General features: G+C 50.9%; 1 protein-coding gene across 1 annotated transcript; it reads left to right on the top strand.

The window, feature by feature from the left end:
• The first annotated feature begins 4,993 nt into the window (after nucleotides 1-4,993).
• On the top strand, nucleotides 4,994-20,269 carry greb1l (GREB1 like retinoic acid receptor coactivator). The gene is made up of 32 exons (XM_067253340.1): nucleotides 4,994-5,150; nucleotides 5,309-5,488; nucleotides 5,663-5,839; nucleotides 6,105-6,281; nucleotides 6,482-6,601; nucleotides 7,076-7,198; nucleotides 8,076-8,213; nucleotides 8,588-8,710; nucleotides 9,338-9,475; nucleotides 9,610-9,795; nucleotides 10,884-11,183; nucleotides 11,307-11,435; nucleotides 11,885-12,019; nucleotides 12,311-12,508; nucleotides 12,610-12,790; nucleotides 12,984-13,173; nucleotides 13,502-13,635; nucleotides 13,875-14,217; nucleotides 14,382-14,497; nucleotides 14,640-14,872; nucleotides 15,031-15,587; nucleotides 15,956-16,058; nucleotides 16,161-16,313; nucleotides 16,417-16,553; nucleotides 16,856-17,017; nucleotides 17,387-17,591; nucleotides 18,434-18,602; nucleotides 18,768-18,995; nucleotides 19,134-19,275; nucleotides 19,382-19,582; nucleotides 19,705-19,843; nucleotides 20,064-20,269. The coding sequence occupies exons 1-32, from the start codon at nucleotides 4,994-4,996 to the stop codon at nucleotides 20,225-20,227; spliced, it is 5,838 nt and encodes a 1,945-aa protein (XP_067109441.1). The 3' UTR covers nucleotides 20,228-20,269.
• Nucleotides 20,270-20,677: the final 408 nt, after the last annotated feature.

The following is a 20,677-nucleotide window of genomic DNA, read 5'->3' as shown; positions in this document are numbered from 1 at the left end:
CATGTGTAATAATAAATGGCTCCAGAATAACCAATCAGAATTGGCCAGGATTATGTTGTGAAGGGAAGTAGATTCAATCCTGCCTTTCTCCCTCCATTGTCAGCAGTGTAATGTAATTATGTAGATGAGAGGTCAAACAAAAGGAGGAGTGGACTGGTGTGGGGAAAGAGAGGGGGGAAAGAAAGGGGAGGGGGGGACAAGGAGGGGTAAGTTCAAGGGTCAGCCCACAGTTATCTTAAATAAGAGTTCATGACTCATGACTCTTCATGACTTTTCTGACTCAAAAGTCAGATCTCTTTTTTCACCTTGTTGGGTATAGTATCGAAATGACCTGATAATTCAGCTACAAAAAGTCCTGGTTGGTTTTCTTTACTTTTTAGACGCAAATGGCAAAATGAACTCACAAAGGACCTTGATATAGTGTAAACTAGTTCACTTTCAACAAACACCTAGTGGTCATTCACTCCACTTATCTTAGTGGATATGTACTGACCCGCTAACAGACTTAGCATTTTTTTTTTTTATCACCCGTGGATTTTAATGAGTTGTGCGTGGGTGTGTGGAGTGTGCGTGTGTGAGAGTTTTTATACTACTATGGCCACCGCCTTAAATTCCTCTTTAACCTGTGTAACCTAAGTTACACATTCTGCTAGCCTGTCAGGCTCAATGTCCCTTCAAATGTCAATACCAGGAAAACCAACTTGTTACTTGTTTTGGGCAGTGCCTGAAAAACCGTCAAGAGGTAACTGGTCCTTCTACCTCAAATTTCAGGAGCCATGTTCTATATTTCTTTCCCGTTATACCACTGTATAGATTTCAATAATGACTGCAGGTAAAAATATATAACTTAGATATAAATCTTTGGGTCACATAGAAAACGATATGCAGTTTGGCTCTGGTATACATTAATGGATCATTGTTTAAGGCAGAGTGTGACCCAGTCTGTTTGATAATAGGATTGTGTGAATGATCTGTATACTGTCACCTGTCTGTTCTATTGACCATGCAGCTCTGTAGTTTAATCAGCCCAATCAGTCTGGCTAATAATTCACAACATGGGCCTCAGAGAGGTCAGGAAGAGCACACTGGACTGGATGTATGCAGTGTCCTTTGGAGGACTTGAATCCTGTAGGGTCCTTCAAATGACCCAGGATGACAAAGTGCATTTTTAGTATCGGCCAATGTTTTGAAGGGAACTTTGCTTCATTTGTATCAGTTCCTGAGTGGGTCAACAATGCTAGGGGTCAAAGTGGAAAGGCCTTTTCAGAGGATGGGTCTGTGTGTGTGTATGTGTGTGTGTATGTTGAGTGGGGGGGTGACCATAAACTCGAACACCCAAGTGTGTTTTACCAAAATACCCCTGGGGCTAGAGTATCACATAACTCCATTCTACCCTGCCACGGTCAGTACATATGTCAGGGTTCTGTGCAATCTGTTGCTCCATTTCCACATTGGAGGGGCCTCTCCTAATACACTTCCCTATTGCTTTGACTGCAGTCATTCGGTCAGTGAACATGTTGCCTTTTAAAAGCTTGAATGTCCAACAAGTAGTGTCTATATTACTGAACCCTGTGTTCTTCTGTAAATGTACTGAGGGTTACTTTAATCTGATGGATTCAAACCTTAGACTAAAGATTCTGGACAGTAATTTACCCAAGCGCTTGTGTAAAAGATTGGAGCTAACAGGAACAGTAAGTACTTAGAGATGGTTGAATTCAATGTCTGTATGATCGCTGAAGCCTTCAATTAAGAGTTGTTCTGAATGGCTTCCTCAGGTCTAAAGTTCTGTTGCTGAGAGAAATGACATCGGCAGAGGTTTTCATACAGAGTTTCTGACCCAGCATGTAGAAGAGGTGAACCTGTCCCATTCACACCTGGGAGTTTTCATACAAGGTAAGGAATCCCCCCCACCCACACCTCCGTTTGGAGTTAAACCCCTACAGTAAACACGCAAGGCTAAACTCTCTTTAATCTTTGCAAAAGTGTCCGGATTTTGTGCTAAATCCTGGCTCTTTCCACCTCTAACGGTTCAAAATGAAGTCATTCTGAATGTATGTGTGGATGTCTTTTCGAGGTACTCTGACCAACCACAGGGAGGAGTTCTGTATGGCTGTTGGCCGTGTTCATGTATCACTTCAAGCATTTGAGGTAGCCCCAAAATGAATAGCCATAGAACCCCCCCCCCCACTCACTAACTTTTGACCTGAAAGTATGTTTTTTTTTGGGTGTGGGTGAAAGGCAAAATTGTGGGAGTGTAGTTACACTTGAATGCAGGATTGGGTCGTCTGGGAGAAGAGATGAGCGTGAGGCCAAGAATGGCGCAGTCTGTCTACGCCTTCCCCAGAGGTGCCTTGGAATCTACAGGACAGACGATCAGACTGGATCTGACCTGGGGTCATACTTATACAATCTGGCCATGCCACCCAGCCTCTGACGAGAGGACGTGGTCGTGTGAGAGAGACAGAGTCAGCTAGAGAACGACATGTTGCAAGCTGCTCCTTTGCAAGCTTGGCAGACTATACCTCTACCCAGGTGTGCAGTTAATGTGTTCCTGCTTTTCCGTCAGTCAGCCAGAACTCACCCTGCCCGAAACCCCCTCCTGCCCCTGCCTGACCCCAGTCACACCTTAGCCTCGTCCGTCAGCTGACCTCTGTCATAGCCAGGCTTGACTGTGGGGATAGGGGAGGTGACAAAAGGTTCTGTTGGTGGTTACCTCCGCCATGCACCAGGTTAATGGCAAATATGATCTCTGTAGCTCCATGCTTACACATTGACTCAGCTCCCCCCCTCTCTCGCTCCCCCCCCCCCCTCTCTCGCTCCCCCCCTCTCTCTCTCGCTCCCCCCCTCTCTCTCTCCCCCCCCCCCCCTCTCTCTCTCTCTCTCTCTCTCTCTCTCTCTCTCCTCTCTCTCTCTCTGCCCCCCCTCTCCTCTCTCTCTCTCTCTCTCTCTCTCTCTCCTCTCTCTGCCCCCCCCTCTCTCTCCCCCCTTCTTTACCCCCCTCTCTCTCTTCTCTATCTGTCTTTTTCTCCCTCATGACTGGACAGGCAGGAGCCTACAGCTCCTTAGGCAGTGTTTTCTCTCTCTCTTTCTACCTTCGTCTGTGGGTTGAGTGAGAAAAATACTGTAGCTTCTTTGTGTTAAGCTGCTTATCTCTGTCAAAACACAATCAGGCACAGTTAATCTTGTCCTTTGTCTGGACCTGGGAGATTCCTTACCCTCACCCCTCTTCAGTGCAGTTCCTGTTTAAACGTTGGGTCTGAAACCTGTCCAGGCATGGGTGGAACTGGAACTCTGAAAGAAGGGCTGCTCCAACTTGGTCCCAAGCTCTGTCATTATTTAGAAAATAATACAATTGAGACTATTTGAGTCGAAGGCTACATACCACTTGACATGTTAAAGAACCATTCACACATTTCTATGGCATAACAAACTAGTCTTACAGACTGAAAGTCAGCTCTGTATCTTAAAGCTGCAATAGGTTACATTATAAAATACATTCAAATATGAGAAACAGCAACAATTGTTGTCAAAACTTCCATGTGTTCTTGCAGCTCGAGTTTGATTGACAATGATTCCCTCAAATAAGCCCATGAGGAAAGCTCGCCTCACCGATAGCGATTGACTGGAACATGATTGCTGCAACATAATTAACTGGAAAGTAGCTGCATTCTCCAAAAATGTGAAATTGACATTCCACTGGCACTGAGCTGTCTGCTGATAAACAACTCTCAGAGGCCCTCATCACCTTACACAACATCATGTTTATAGGGGACAAAACCTTTCTTCTTTTTCATAAAAATAAAACTGAATGTGCTTCCGTAGCTGTCAAAGAGAAAGAAGTAGTGTGCTAAGTCATGCATTTTAAGTTGAAAGTGACAAAAGCTGCATGCACCCTACCCTACTGTGACACTGTGTTCAAGGTCATTTAGAAGACCTGTGGTAGTCCAAACACATGATAAAAGTATAAAAATATTCACAGCTGCTCAGGGTGTGGGTTAAAGGTGGGTGGATAGTTTAGAGAGAGCGCTGTTCCAAAACAGCTGAAGCCATCCGCCTGGGACCAGCCTCGGCTGTTGGTGCTGTAAATGCGCCATCCATTGTAGCCCAAGGACAAACTCTGAGGAGGCCTTGTGAGGCCAAGACCATTTGTTCGAACCTGAAACGGACCTGGCGCTCTCTCTCTCTCTCTTTTGAAAAGCCTGCAGAAGTTTGGCATGCTAGAGTAAACAGCGATAGCAATATGACCGTGACCTGAAGGAAACCAAAAGAGGATGCTGTGAATGGGCTGTGTCAGCCACGTCATCTGGCCTCGGCTACCACGGCTCCTCCCCAGTCCCTCCTTGGATTCGAACAAGCTCTTTTCACTAAGTGGAGAGAAAGAGAGACACTCCTGCTTTCTACATCTTTCTCTTTCTCCTTTTCTCTCTTGTCACGCTCTCTCATTCTCTCTCTCTCTCTCTCTCTCTCTCTCTCTCTCTCTCTCTCTCTCTCTCTCTCTCTCTCTCTCTCTCTGTTTGTGTCCTTGTGTGCAGCTGCCACCCCTGGCCTGCTCTGCTGACCATGGCAGATGTCCCCAGATTGGTATGGGCGGGGGTAGGGTAGGGTTGGGATGGTGGTGCTGGTGGGGGGAAGGGGTGTTTTTCCCCGGGGGCAGGGACCACTCACAGAAAAGGCCAGAAAGACACACACGGGGTGCAGCTCTGCAGTTCGAGCACTTGACTGCAGATCAAGCAGGTGGCAGGTTCAAAATCCCCCCGGCACTGTACGTCGCTTTGTCTAAATGAATTGGAATACATTAGCGATAAAGGCACACAGAAATGCGGTTATTTATTTAAACACGGGATATTCCTACAGGCTTATGTGCACATAGTGGCCATCGATGTCGCCCAGCCGTGACCTATGTGTCTGTGTGGAAGTGCTAATGGGTGTGGAGGCCAGTGCGAATAGTGGACGTTTCATCACCTTGCTCATGCTTGACCCTTCATTATAGATCATGGGGAATTCGTACGCGGGGCAACTGAAGTCTGCTCGCTTTGAAGAGGCTCTCCACAACTCCATCGAGGCCTCCCTGCGCTCCAGCAGTGGAGACCCTCAACCTATCTTCACACAACTGTACCTGGAGCCAGACCTGTACCCCAGCAGCATGGAGGGTAGGTGGAACACCCTCCCATCTTGTTTCTCTACCCCTCATCCCTCTTTTTCTCTGGCCCGGCACCCATTGCTTAGGAACACAGATAGAAAATAGAATCGAATAGAAATAGACCGGCTGGCTCTTACTTGATCTGAATGGTGAATCCTGGTCCTCCAGATGTTAAGCCCAAGGTGGACTTGTCCCTGCATGGCGTGACCACCCTGGGTGGGGAGCTGCTCAATAGCCACGCCTCCAACAGCGTGGAGGAGCCGGAGGAGGAGGAGGACTCCGACACCAGCAGCCCGCCTCTGCCCTACCTGCAGGGCCCCGCCCCCGACGGCTGCTGCACCCTGGATGGTAGGATGCGCCCCCCAGCAACCCCTCCCACTTGAAGATCAAATCTTGTGTCATATGTATACATTTATGAAGGGTTCAACTTTTCTGCCCGGTAATGCTGTTACTAGCAGAGTTGAGCAGTGTGTTGTCGTTGTTGCCATTTTTGTCCTCATCCGATCGGTTATCTCATCCTAGGGTTCTGCCAGGCCGGCAAAGACCTGCGGCTGGTATCCATGGCAACTGAGGCCATCGAGGTCCCCCTGGGGTTCGAGCTGGTGGGCGCCAAATCCCCCAGCGTCCCCGAGCACATCCTGCTGTGTGCAGTGGACAGGCGTTTCCTGCCTGATGAGAATGGCAAAAATGCACTTTTAGGTTAGTCCATCCCCGCTTAGCAGAGACCGCTCTAGGTCTGCTTCCAAATAAAGATAAAATAATGATTGTTTTCTGCCCACAGGCCAGTTAAACCACTCTACTGGGTGACTCAGCAGATATCCAAATGATACTGCCACCGCTGTATTACTCGGTTTTGGCTTGGAGATTTGTTTATTATGTTGTATTGCATTTCCAAAGAGTTCACTGAGGATTTGAAGCATTTTTTATGTTGATCGACGAATAAAGACACATCCTCACTTTGCAGGTTTTTCTGGAAACTGTGTTGGCTGCGGAGAAAAAGGGTTCCGGTATTTTACAGAGTTTTCTAATCACATCAACCTAAAGCTGGCCACTCAGCCAAAGAAGCAGAAGCACTTAAAATACTATCTGGTGAAGAACTCTCACGGTGCTCTGTGCAAAGGACCCCTCATCTGCTGGAAAGGTCAGAACCGACTCTGAAAAAACAATCTTGTTTACTTGAACTGTCTTTAATATGCATTGGCTTGGCTCAAGAAATGGATGTCCCAGTGGTGGACTCGCCATTTCGTTTCTCTTTCTTTAATGCCCTTTCACTGAACGGTGAAAGGGCATGCGTGTTGATCATTGATTGGTTGGATGTCTCCCCACGTTGCTCTTCCCTAGACTGCAAGATGAAGCAGTTCAGCAGCAATGCCTCCACCTCCAAGCTCAGCTCCTCCTCCCTGAACAGCAAGGAGAACGGAGGCATCAACGGACACGGCTCATCCCTGCTGTCCCTTTCAGGTGGCCGCCGCACACGCACACAGCCTCCACACACAACATGCTGGGTGACCTTTTCACTCCAAGCTTGTCAAACGACAGGCATGTTATGCGTCATCTCCCTGTCCTGTAAAAGGAACCTTACTGGAGCGCATGAGGCAGCTCGACAGTAACGCAGCATATTCAACGCAGTTTGAATATGCTGCGCACCTGGCTCCGGGGTCCCAGAACGCATCAGGTCTCTGGTAATGTGGGGTTCCCTGCTGTGTTGGGAAGTTGTAAGCTAGCCTGCTTACATCTCCCGATAAACAAAAAGGACCTCCTGCTTCTCATGTGGTTGCTTGAGCTCTCTGTGGAAGCCGAGCTTCTCAATAGTACCACACCACACACACCGTGTTCAGCACCAGTACATGCTATCCTATAGAGGACCCCACTGACCAATCCTAGATGTGATGAGGGTCGGTTCTAAGGCCAACATGTCTGTGCTTTGACCCTCAGACTCCCCTCCAACCAGAACCACTTCCGGCTCGTCTGTCTTCTTCGGGGGCCAAGACATGAGCCGTGACACCAGCTTCACCAAGCCTCTGACCTCCACCACAGGCACCAAGACCCTCCCCATAGGTACCCAGGCCTCTCAACCTCTCCCCCTCCACCCCTCCACCTTTCCACCCATTCAACCTCCACATATCTGTACTATTTACAATGATGTAATACCACAAGCTACAGTCATACATGAAGATTTTGTATAACAAGAAGAGAGCATAGCAGGGTAGCATCGGTCTGAACTGTATCTCACGAGGAGCAGGATGCAACACAGGTGTAGAAGACTGTAAACATGTCCTCCGCACACAATCCTCCAGTGAGATTGGTTGGGTTTTCCAGGATCGGCCATGTTAATCACCTCGCTGACTCAGCCTTGTGTGGTTGAGGGTGTTGCCTAGCTACAGGTTTGTTTATGTGACCTAGTACGACCAGATGGAGCTGTGACTGTGGAGGGCAGATTAGGCTGGAGACCCCCCTACCCCCCCCCCCCCCCCTACACACACACACACACACACACACAGACACACATGCACAATCAATACTCAAGAAGAGATCCTGTAATGACTTTTTAAGGCCTGGCTATCCATTTGCTCCTCCAGTTGCAAGATTGACAGGCAAGGGCTACACAGACCAATCAATATGTTCGCGTAATGCATACACAGTAACTATAAGATTGGAAAGTGCCCCATCAGGTCATTGGCAATAGCTGCTCTTGTATGGGAAATCAATTCCTCAGTGTTATGCCTGACTCTTCTTCCAATACAGCGCTGTCTTAATAATAGGGAGATAGGTTTGTTTTACAGAATCCCTCTTTGTTAGATAAAAGCAACGTTCAGGTGTGTTATTTCTGTCTTCCCCGAACAACTTACATAAGTGATGGGGAACTGCTTCATCTACTTGATGAAGTCACTCATGTTTATCATGGATGGGATGTATTCTGTTTCTGTCTCTCCAGTGCCCACCGTGCTGAGGGTGAGTGGTCCTAGCAATGGACTGGGGGCTGATGTGCGCCCACCCTTACTAAGCCCCTCCCAGGTGACCCTGGGGCCCAAGGGCCAGGGGTACAGACCCTCGGAGCAGGGAGAAAGCCCTGGTGAGTTCTGTGTCTTCCTAACGCTGCCGAAACAGGAAGAGACACAGGAATCGGTTTGGTTTGGCTGTTTTGTGGCTGCTGCACTCCACTCTGCATGACCTCCCACTGCTCTGTTTGTTTGATGCTAGCATGCTAGCACGTGTGAGGTCTTCTTCGTTTGTTGACTGCCTTTGGTAAAGCTGTTTCTTTTAAATGTGTTAACCTCAATACATTTTCATTGTGTTTATCTTAATCTTAAAATGTACCGATTATAGCCTATGCATACGCATACTTATTCACAACTTGAATACAGTGTATGTAAGTATGTTTGAACCTGCACTATAGTATGCTATAACTCTAATATTTTTGTCTCTTGGGGTATGCCTTCTGTTCAGCTTCTTCAGCCATGACCTCGGGGCCACCCAAGAAGCGCCACCGCAGTTGGCACCCCAGCGCTCTGCCAGTCCCTCCTACTGCCGTCCCTGTGCCTGCCATCCGGCCCATAGTCTGTTCCTCAGGTCAGCTCCCTCGCGTAGACACTGTGAATCAGAATCAGAATCAGAATCAGAAAGGGATTTATTCGCCATGAAAGTTTGCACAGACAAGGAATTTGCTTTGGCAGGAAGGTGCATACAATAAACATATACCTAAAATTTAAATATGTGGACTAACTATACTAAGGGTACATAAACTAGCAGTACTAAGTGAGATAAATATAAGTTGCCGTAAATTACAATATAAAAATACAAAAATACAAATATTACAAAAAATACAAATGTACAAGATACCATGTTGTGGTGCAGTGCAAAAGCAGAGTGTTTTAAGCAATAAGTCATTTGAGTCAGTGTGGTCCCTTGGCCTTGTTGAAGAGGCAGCTCAGGGTAGTTATTGGGTGTGCATCTGTGGGAATGTATGGTGTGTGTGAGTGTGTGTGCGTGTGACAGAGAGAGAGAGAAAGCTAGAGAGCAGTTCTAATAGAGGGCAATTCCGTCTCAAGTTGCGATATGGTTTTGAACATATGGTACGTACGCACTATATGTTTTGTGTCATTCATTTAAGGTGATTTTAAGAAGAAAACCATTTCTAAAGCCGGGCCAGCTAAGAGTCCTCTGAAATGTGTTGACACACGTGTGTTTTTCTTTCAGGCTCTGTGTTGGCCATGCCCACTCCCCAGCCTCCAGTAGCAGGGGTCCTACTCCCACAACCAGTCACTGCTGGAGAGACCGTAATCGTCCCTGACAACCTGTTAAATACTGCAGGAGTCCGCCCAGTCATCCTCATAGGTACCAAACTAGGTTTTCTCAAAATTCTCTCCTTAGCACCTCTCCACACACGTATAAAAGCGTGTTGATGTCACAGAGCTATAATGCAGCTAGATTATTCTATGTGTAGTTTGACTCTGGAGTTTGGTTTGCAGGCCATGGTACTTTGCCCTACTTCTATGGAAACGTGGGGGACATTGTGGTGAGCCCCCTGCTGGTGAGCTGCTATAAAAACAGCCTGCTCACAGACAAGACCTTGAACAGCCTTGGTCTGACCAGCAGCCAGCTGCTCAACGTGGAGACCATGATCCTGCTCACCTTACAGTACCTCGCACGGCTAGGTAAACACACACACACACCACACACAATCTCATGCACACACACGACACACACACAACGCACACGCACGCACACACACACACATCACAAACACACATGCACACACACACACACACGTCACACACACACCACACACAAACACACACACATCACAAACACACACACACACACGTCACACACACACCACACATACACTGGAAAAACACAAAGACACACACAAACAAGAGAACACAGACAATGATTGAGTGTTGACATAAACATTATTATTAATGTTGTGATTTTCAGAATAGACTCCATTCCCTTTCCAGACAGGGAATGATGAATTGACTGGGCCCATGTGTTCTGGTGTAGGGGGCAAGGTTTGTTCAATGAGTCACGATATTCAAGGAGTCAGGTGGCTGAGCGGTTAGAGAATCGGGCTAGTAATCAGAAGGTAGCGGGTTCGATTCCCGGCAGTGTCATATGACGTTGTGTCCTTGGGCAAGGCACTTCACCCTACTTGCCTCAGGGGAATGTCCCTGTACTTACTGTAAGTCGCTCTGGATAAGATGACTAAATGTAAATGTAATGCACAGGCTTCTATTCTCTTCCTTAAAGCAGCAGTTACACATTGGCCCTCCTAGATAAGAGCAACAGCCGGCACATGTCGTCTTGTTCATGTTGTGTAAACACCAGAGCGATTCCTGCAAATATAACAAATAAGTAAGCATGGTGCATTTACGTCTGGATTTACGCAAAAATCCTTTCTGTGAGTGGTCCCAGCAGCATAGAATCACATTGATGTGATACGATTCTAGCCTCACCTAACCTTGCCTGAAAATAACGCAATGATCAGGTCTAGGATAAACAGACGCTCTTCATTATCCTGTATCCACACTGGATGGCAGGGAAAACAACAATCAAATGATGGAACAGCTGTTGAGAAACCAAAGGAGAGCGAGTGATGTCTAGTTCGGTTATACTGGTTCCACGTTGGCTATTTTCGAGCTAAAGGGTTAACCTGACCTGACATGACTCATGTCAAGGACCAAGGTGGGTGTTTAGCGCGGAGCTTTCAGCCCTACGCTCTGCTGTGTCTTCCCCCCTTCAGGCGCAGAACAGATTCCTCTGAGGGAGGAGTTTGAGCAGATCGTGCTGAAAGCCATGCTGTGTTGCCCCGGCGGCCCGTCCATCTCCCCCTCCCAGCTGCCCTGGCTGGCCCGCCTGGAGGCCAGCGTCTCCGGGGGGGGCGTCCAGGTCCTCGTGACCCACAATTCCCTGGGGGAGGGCATCTCGGAGTCGCTGCGCTCCCTCTGCGAGAGCCCTCCCCACCAGCAGAGCCTTCCCACCTACGTGGTCATCATCTGTGCCTCCAAGATGAGCGGGAACCAGTTCTGCGTGCTGGTGCTGAGTGAGTGGTGCCCCGCCGCACCGCAGCGCGGTCTGGTGGTCTGTTTCAAACCCGCGGACCTGATTGCAGTCCTGACAGCTGGAGTGTCTGTGGGGTTTACGGTGTGTTTGTTTTGGGTCCTAGGGAAGTACCAGGCACGGGCCCTGGCTGAGGGCATGCTCACCACCAACGAGTTCCTGAAGGAGATCAGCTATGAGCTCATCACTGGGAAAGTCAGCGTCCTGGCATCTCACTTCAAAAGCACCTCTTTGGGTGAGTACAGCATGCATGGAACACACAACCAAACAGACATGAAATGTCAAGAGACATTCCATGTCTCTTGACTTTGGTGATTCATCAAAATGACTCTAAACTGAACCTAACATTAGATTTATTTGGAACCGGGGGGGCAGGGGGTCTATAGATGGAGGTCTGACAGGGGATGTGGGAATAGAGAGAGAGTAATATGGAAATTAAGCGAGAGATATGGAGATAAAGAGAGATCCATAATCAGGTTTTTTATCCAAAGCGAAGCAAAGGATTTGAACCTGGAACCTTTTGACCTGCAGTCTAACGATCTCCCAGCAACCACCAACTGTGTTTATGCCAAAATCAAGCTAAAAGAAAACAGTAAAACCAACCAATGACATCATGATTAGAGATGGGGAAAAAAAGTTGGCAAAAGTTGTTTGTGTCTAACTGTGGTGGCCTGTTCTTTCTAGGGGACAATCTGGACAAACAGTTGGTGCGTTACCAGCGGCGACGCAAGGGACAGGTCATCCAGCCCTTCCAGGGCGATGTCACTGATCACATCCACTCACAGGAGGCTGCAAGCATGGTGCCACCCTCCCAGCCAGGTCACCTCCCTCCACACAACTACAACAGTGGTTACACAAGAACACAATATGGATTATCAAGACCAAGAGGGATTATTTGATGTAGTATTATTATACATCTAGTTAAGAATCATTTGTCAGCCATGCAACAATCCTTCTTCAATACTACACATTTAAAAGTGTTCGTTCAACACCAGGAGACCAGGCCCATCTCATGAGCGTGGACAAGTCGAATGTTAAATGAGAATACAAACGTGTCTTGCCCTGTTCGCTGACTAATGTGTTGGCGCCCTGTGCCTGCTCCCTGTGTAGACCTGCTGAGGGAGGTGTTCCAGATCCACCCCCCTCAGCTGAGCGTGGCCAGGAGCCTGCTCTCCCAGGTCTGCTCCATCGCTGACTCCGGCAGCCAGAGTCTGGACCTGGGACGCTTCTGCAAGGTGGACTTCCTGGTCCTGGTCCCGCCCTCTCACGTGCTGGTTCACCAGACCGCCCAGCGCATCCGCCAATCAGGTAGGGAGGGCGGGCATGGGAGGCGTGGCCTAGGTCGGGACTATATGGTGAGTGTGTTTGAGGGAACCAACGTGGGTGTTGTTCCTCTCTCCTCCTGACAGGGGTTCTGGTGGACCTGGGCATCGAGGACGCCTCCTTGGCCCACCAGAAGTCCGACAAGTATGTGGTTCGGCTGGACGGAGACGTGCACGCCAAGATGGAGGCCTTCATGAGGAAGGTCAAACAGAACCCCTACACCCTGTTCGTCCTCATCCACGACAACTCCCACGTGGACCTGACCAGGTGGGACGTCAGTCTATCCCTGACACGGGACACACACACACTTAACCCACAGCCTTGGAAGACGTCAACACTGCAGGCTTCCACCTGGGATGTTCAGGGCATATCTTACCGTGACACCAAAATGTCTCCCCCCCCCCCCCCCCCCCCTCCTCCTCCCCCCCCCCCCCCTCCTCCTCCCCCTGCCTCTCTCCAGCGCCCTGTCTGGGTCTGTGTGTCATGGGGAGCTGCAGGGGCTGGCAGACCGGGTGGTGAACTGCCAGGAGGTGCTGGAGGCGGTCAACCTGCTGGTGCTGCAGGTCAGCTGTTTCCCCTTCACCCTGCAGACGCGCCACTCACGCATCAGCGTCCACAACGAGGTGCACTGGCCCTCCAGCGACAGCCTGGTGAGTGGCTCGCACGGGGCTCCCACTGTGGGTCCACGTCTCCACCTGTTGGTGGAAGTCCAGTACTGCAGCGTTCTCTGGCCACGTTAACGGAGGGGCAGTAGAGATTATGTTTTGGCGTTTGGGTGCAGGTCCATATGACCATATGGCATATGTGAGAGTGAGTGAGTGAGTGAGCGAGTAAATGAATAAACAAACATGTTACCAAATGCATTCATTAAAATAAACGTACATGGCAGTACCATACTTTTAGATGGTCTCAGGAGCAATATTCAAGACTTACTGTGGGAGAGCCAGAGGAGTGTCTGATGCGTGTGTGTTCCACTAGGGGGAGCCCTCTCCTCAGGAGCTCCATTACTTCGGTCTGAGGGACTACAGCTCCTCCCTGCAGTGGGGCGTGGCCAGCCCCATCCTGCGCTGTGATGACGCCTTCGAGAAAATGGTCAACACCCTCCTGGAGAGGTCAGTCAGGAAAGGTCGTGACCCCACACCTACTGGGAGGTCACCTCGAGATCTAGGATGAAAACGAACAAAGTCAGAGGTTATGTCCTCTGCCGTGTTGACCTAACTTGACCCGTTCTTGAGAAGTCGTTGTACAATCTACCTTGACTTCATCTCCAAACAACTTCGAATACAAACCACAGCTCATTGTTGCTGTCCTCGCCCCACCCACTAACCCCCCCCCCCCTCCCCCCCTGCAGACACCCCCACCTCCACAGCATGGTGATTCGCAGCTACCTCCTGATCCAGCAGTACACCGAGGCCATGATGGCCCTGACCTCCTCCCCCTCCCTGAGGGACCACATCACCCCAGAGACACTGGCCATGGTGGAGGACCTGATCAGCGCCCCGGGCCGCGAGGGGGCCAGGGGCCGGGGCCACATGCTGCTGGTGCGGGTGCCCTCCCTGCAGCTGGCCATGTTGGCCCGCGAGCGCCTGGAGGACGTCCGCAACAAGCTGGGCCTGCAGTTCTGCTTTGCCGTGCTGCTGGGCAGCCCCGCCTCCGAGCTCAGCCTGCCGCAACACTTTACCAACCGCATCCGGGTAAGAGGAGCGCTGTGACGCCTCGGAGCCAGAGAGTCACGCTCTGTCTTCGTTTTGTTTTCGTTTTTTAACCCTGGTGTCCTCGATGAGTTGTAGAGGACGGTTGTTGACATGCTGGAGGCAGAGTGAGGGGTTGACTGTTGGTGTGCTGGGTTTTGCCGCAGGCGTGGAGGGGCTGTGAGAGTGAAGACTGGGTCCCTCACACATACAAAGACCTGGAGGGGCTGCCCTGCATCGTCATCCTCACAGGGAAAGACCCCCTTGGAGAGACCTTCCCAAGGTACCTCAGCACACACACACACACCAAACACACTCACGTACACACACACTGACTCCCAACAAAAAGTTTTAATAGGGATTTTTGTTGTCAGAGGATTGAGCTCGGATCAACAACATGACCCCTCTCTACTCCGCCCCCGCAGGTCTCTGAAGTACTCGGACCTGCGTTTGATCGACTCCAGCTACCTGACCCGTACTGCCCTGGAGCAGGAGGTGGGTCTGGCGTGCACATACGTGTCCGTGGGGGTGGTCCAGGAACCCCGGGGGGCCACGCCTCACCCGGACCCCGAGGGAGAGAAGGGGGCCTTGGGCCCTAACGAGGGAGAAGAGCTGGAGAGGCCCCAGAGCACCGGCAGCGCCACCACCAGGGCCTCCGGTATGTCCCTGGCCACGCTACGCCAACACACCCCAACCCAGAACTCATTTAGTTCCTTTTTTCCAGCCTAGAATATCTCGTGTGTCCCAGCAGAACCATCCACAGTCTCTGCGAGGCTGGTCCTTCTGACCTCAACTTTCCCTCCCTTTCCCCCACAGGCTCCGTGACGGAGAACGGCGTCAGCTCCTCCGACATCCCAGACTCGTCGCAGAAGCCCTGCGCGTCCTCCGGTGTCCCTGTGCCGGGCGTCACCAAGGAGGGCAGCACTTCCCCTCGCAGGGTCAAACAGGAGTGCGACTCCCTGGGCAGTCAGCTCCCTGCTGGGGCCCAGGCCTCCAACACGCATCCCTCCTTCTGCTCCAGCTCCTCCTCTTCCTCCTCCTCCACACAGAGGCCCAGCCAATCCACACAGTGCGGGCGGGGTAGCAGGTCAGGCCATCAGGCCAGGGTTTCGCCGCGGACGGTCATTCTGTCACGGGCAGCTTACAACCTGCTGGCTGGGGAGTCAGGGAGTCAGCTTAGCTCCTTCTCCCTGCTGCCGCACGCTGACGTGAGCTGGACTAGCCCTCTGAGGCCCGCTATCGTCCCCAACCTCCAGGGGGCAGAGCAGAGCCTGCACTACCGCCAGTGGACCGGAGCCAGACAGCACCACGCCGACTACGAGGCTCCTCCTGTCCCACATCCACGCCGCCTGCTTCTCAGTGGACCCCCCCAGGTATGACTCTTCTCCTACCGGTTGGCTGAAGAGGCACAGATTGTTCCGGAAGGATATGGGGCCTTTTCATCCACCTCAGCTTCATATCAAGCCTGTTAGTTGATATGTGGTTACTTTGCAATGTGGCTAGGAAATACTGGCTGTTCTTTGCCTCTGACCACTGAAATACTGTAGAACTATGCACTTTTGAGATTTGATTACTTTTAATAAAAGCATCAAAAATAAAACCGTGAAAATGTAAAGCACAGTACTGGAAGAAAAAAACATGTTCCCTTAGAGAAGTAGTAAATGTGAGGTACATTATCAGCAGGAATAGCTGCTATCGTACAGGCGACTGACTTCCTCCTCCATCTCTCTGATCCTCGCAGGTGGGGAAGACAGGAGCCTACCTGCAGTTTCTCCGCATCCTGTTCCGCATGCTGGTCAGACTCTTAGAGGTGGACGTGTACGACGAGGAGGAGATAGGGGAAGGTGAGAGCGTGGCCTCTCGTCTCATTCTCGACTCGACGGTATTTGCCGTGTCTGCGGGTATTAAATGCGGGATGCGTGGTGTGTGCATGTCCTGTGTTCCAGCGATGAGCGACATGTCAGAGGGCCCGCCTGTTAGCAGCCAGTGGCCTGACATCGAGGAGATACGCAAACTGCCCTTTGACCTCTTCCCTCGAGACCCCAAGTTCAAGAGTGTCAGCCCTGTTTACACAGACAAGATACCAACATCCTTGAAAGGTCAGTCGGAATACCAAATCCTTTTTCTTACAAGTTGATAACAAGTTTGCGGCCCGTTCAGTTTAGAGGTATGTGTGGTATGACTGTAATCACTGCTATGCAGATCCCAAAGTGGAAGGAGAGAGCCAGCCTGCCAAGAGAGAGACGGTGTCCATTCGTCTGAGCATGTTCGCGGCCCACAATGCCTTTCACCACTGCGAGCAGTGCCACCACTACTGTGAAGCCGGCCCTGTGACACAGGTACGTGGGCTGTGGGGACCCAGTAAACTTATGACACTGATCACATGGTAATTGTTTGAAGGCTGATTTGAAGGTGGATTTGATTTGTTAAGCTCGGTTAGTTCTTGTATTTATTGCTGGGTTATTTGTTCCAGTAATACTTGTTATGGACTTTGGAATACCCAGTCAATCACACTTGTGATTGACAATTGTTAAGGGCGAAAATTCACTTGACGTCAAAGTGCTCCTGAAACGTGGGAGTAGCAAGCAGACGTGTTAACGATGCTGTGTGTGTGTGTGTGCGCGTGTGTGTGTGTGCTCAGCTGGCGGAGTGCACGTTCCACGCCTTCACTTTCTGCTCCTCCATGCTGGGAGAGGAGGTCCAGCTGCACTTCATCATCCCCAAAGACAAGGAGCAGCATTTCATCTTCAGTCAGCAGGGCAGCCACCTGGAGAGCATGCGCCTGCCCCTGGTCTCCACCAAGGTGAGGAGGGGGGGAGGGGGGGGGTATGGGGGAGAAGCATCAGCTCTCTGGGGGTCTCATCCATGAGGGATCAGCACAAGGAGCGCGGCGAAGCGGGCAAATGAGATTGAGTCCCTCCTCCCAGCACCTGGGTCTTTGCTGTGCCTCGCACACCAGCGGGGCCCGATAGTGTAGAATGTCAGCGCAGTGGGCGAGAGCTGTTCTGCCTCTCTCCAGTTCAGATACCGGATGTCCAAGCGACATTCCTTCCCCTCTGCGTTTCCTCATTAGCGCTGAAAGTTCGTGGAAACGGAGAGCGACGAGGCTGCCTCGCAGGAGGATGGGAGCTCACGTCTGTGTGTGTGACCGTGTGTGCGTCTGTGTCTCCAGGAGCACGACACGTTGAAGAGCCCCATCTTTACCCCCACCACGGGGCGCCAGGAGCACGGCCTGCTCAACATCTTCCACGCCATGCAGGGCGCCGCCCACCTGCACATCCTGGTGGTGAAGCAGTACGAGATGCCCCACTACAGAAAGTACTGGCCCAACCACATCCTGTTGGTCCTGCCTGCCATGTTTAACAGCTCGGGAGTCGGTAAGAAAGCGTGTCATGTGTCGATAGCCAGACTCGGTTGGATAAGGGTATCTATAGGGTAAAGGTTTGGGAGATTTTGAATGGAGGACCAAAATATACCCTGCAACATACTGTTTGAGGAGACATTATGAGCCGTGTGGTTCACTCTTGAATTCAAAATAGGTTTGCAAAGTTAGGCTGATACTTTGAGTATTTATTTTTTCGATATACTTACATGTACATAGCAGTAGAAGTCGTTTCTGAAGTGCAGAAATAGTTACATTCCCCGCAATCTGTCTTTGCTGATAGCAAGGCATCATATCAGTCTGTGACCCTCACATAACACACACTGTATCCATATCTGTGTAAATATCTACTGTATCTACACTGATCACATCTAGGCTCAAAATGCTGGTTGTAGGTGAAAGGTAAACATTATGGCAACCAATGGGTAAGCAGCCCAGTACTCTGACTTCCAATCACATATAAGGTCAGTAGGCTGGGGTGTAAACTCATAGACAGATAACAGTTGATGAGTGGACAGGAGCAGTAAAGATAGAATACCTTAGAAGGTCCTGTGAGTTGGAGCTACAGGGATACTGTGCTTCCTCAGGGGGTTACAAACTCTTATCTAACATGAAGCTTTCCTCTGACCCAACACACCCTGATCATCATTGATCAAGGTGCGTGAAATATAAGTGAAAAGTCTCTTATACAGGTTACACTTGCAGAAAAACCAAATGGGCTGAGTTAGAATATGACAACCTTCTCCACACACACACACACACACACACACACACACGCACACACATGCACACACACTGAAGACACAATCTAAAAATAATCGCTTACCATTGTCCCAGGCGCGACTCGCTTCATGATCAAGGAGCTGTCCTATCACAACCTGGAGCTGGAGAGGAACAGACTAGAGGAGCAGGGAGTGAAGCGGCAGGACGTCTGGCCCTTCATCGCCATGATGGACGACTCCTGTGTGCTGTGGAATGCCCATGGCCCGCGCAATGAGGGGACCAGGTACGAGAGGCGGTGGGGGGGGGGGGTGGGGGGGGGGGGTTCTCTCGTTGAGGATTCCTCAACGAGAGAACCCCCGAGAGAGAGAGAGAACAACGAGAGAGAGAGAGACGAACGCACTCACGGTCTGACGCTCCCGCCTCCTCCTTCTCCCCCTCCCCCGCGTAGCGACACGACGGACTCGGGCTCCGGTCTTACCAACGTGTCCTTGAAGATGGTTCTGCAGCACATGGAGACCACGCCCAAGATCGTGCAGTATGCCGTGTGCGGCGTCCGCAAGTGGAACAGCTCTCTGGCCCACCGGCCGGCCAGCCCCGCCTTCTCACGCTGCCACCTCCACGACTTCATCATGCTCAACGTCGACCTCACCCAGAACGTCCAGTATGACCTCAACAGGTGAGTTTGTGTCAGTGTGTTTGTGTGTGTGATGTATTTCTGTATGGGATTTGAATCCTTAGTTATTTTTGTTGTTGGCTGTAATTAAACGTTTGTGTGTGTGTGTGTGTGTGTTTGTGTGTGTGTATGTGTGTGCAGGTACAACTGCGAGGAGGTGGACTTCAACCTGCGGGTCAACAGCAGTGGGCTGCTCCTGTGTCGTTTCAACCACTTCAGCCTGATGAAGAAGCACATTCCATTTGGGGGACACAAGGACTTCCTGGTCAAACCCAAACTCATTGTACGTCTCCCATCTTGTACTGTAAGTGTAAAGGACAGCCTGGTGTCGGTGACGGTTTGTGTCTCTCGCCCCCGTCAGCTAACGTCAGCGTGTCCTCTCTCTCCAGGGCTTGGAGAACCCAGCCCCCATCAGCCCGGCCCAGTACGTGTGCGCTCCAGACAGCGAGCAGACCCTCCTGGCTGCCCCTGCTCAGTTCCTCCTGGAGAAGTTCCTCCAGAGCTGCAGCAGCAGGCTCTTCCCCAAGGCTGTCAACAACAGCAGCAACCCCGTGCTGTCCATCGACAGCTACCTCAACATTGGCCAGGAGGTAGGAGAGAGGGAGCGGGTTTAGTGTAGGCCTGGGGGTCGGTTTGGGCTTTGGTTTGGGACAGTGGGGACAGTCAGTCTTAACCTTCAACTGTAACCTAAAGAGTGTGTTTCTGCCTACAGGTGTCGGTGTGTTACGTGAGTTCTCGTACACACTCCACTAACCTGGACCACCAGGGCCTGGTGTTCAGCGGGCTTCTCCTCTACCTGTGTGACTCCTTTGTGGTCTCCAGCCTCCTCAAGAAGTTCCGCTTCCTCAAAGGTAACCGCAAATCAACTGCTTCAAAGACGTCTTGTTGAACATGAAGTGTATCCTAAAGAACTGCAAACAGACCCTTACTTGTTCAGTGGTGCTTGGCCTAGTGCCGGGAAAACATCTCGCTGAGTCTCTATTGAGCTTGGGTCTACACTGGCCGACTTCCCAAGTGGATGTCGTGCTCCCTCTCTCTTATTGGTCAACTGATCTTTGACCCCATGCGTAGGTGCCACGCTGTGTGTGATCTGCCAGGACCGCAGCTCCCTGCGCCAGACCATCGTCCGACTGGAGCTAGAGGACGAGTGGCAGTTCCGTCTGAGGGATGAGTTCCAAACAGCCAACTGCAGTGAGGACCGGCCTCTCTACTTCCTGACTGGCCGCCACATTTGACCAGGGCGACCCGGAGCCTGGAGTCAGAGCCCTGGCCTGACCCCGGCCTGACCCCCCCCCCCCCCCCCTCCGCCCACCCCCAGACAGCAGACAGGCCGGAGGACTCCCGCTGACCCCTGAGTGGGCAACAGTCAAGATTCTAAACGTCCACAGTGAGAGAGGGGGATACTGGGGCATGTGGCCATTCGATGTGGCTGGGACCTTACCCTCTGATATCTCTCCTCCTCCACGACCACAGGGCATTATGGAACAGAGGGCTTCAGTACCCGGCTTATCTGGAACTTTGATTTAGCCTTCCCCAATCTGAGCATGTCACAAACTCAAAGACATTGCTGCTTATTTTGGTTGTATTTTCTGCAAAAAGAAGGGACTGTCATCGATAATGTGACTCATTTGAAGATTGTAAGCTTTGAGCGTGGCCGTGGTTCCTCGTGTGTCCCTGGACATGCA

The sequence above is a fragment of the Osmerus mordax genome, chromosome 16 (assembly GCF_038355195.1).
Source record: "Osmerus mordax isolate fOsmMor3 chromosome 16, fOsmMor3.pri, whole genome shotgun sequence".
In the NCBI taxonomy this organism is placed as follows: domain Eukaryota; kingdom Metazoa; phylum Chordata; class Actinopteri; order Osmeriformes; family Osmeridae; genus Osmerus; species Osmerus mordax.
This window is presented reverse-complemented; position numbering and strand designations above follow the sequence as displayed.

Coding starts and splice junctions, on each gene's coding strand:
- greb1l (XM_067253340.1), top strand. CDS start 4,994: ATGGGGAATTCGTACGCGGGGCAACTGAAGTCTGCTCGCTTTGAAGAG. Junction 6,602..7,075: donor ATCCCTGCTGTCCCTTTCAG/GTGGCCGCCGCA, acceptor TTTGACCCTCAG/ACTCCCCTCCAACCAGAACC. Junction 14,873..15,030: donor CGCCACCACCAGGGCCTCCG/GTATGTCCCTGG, acceptor TTTCCCCCACAG/GCTCCGTGACGGAGAACGGC.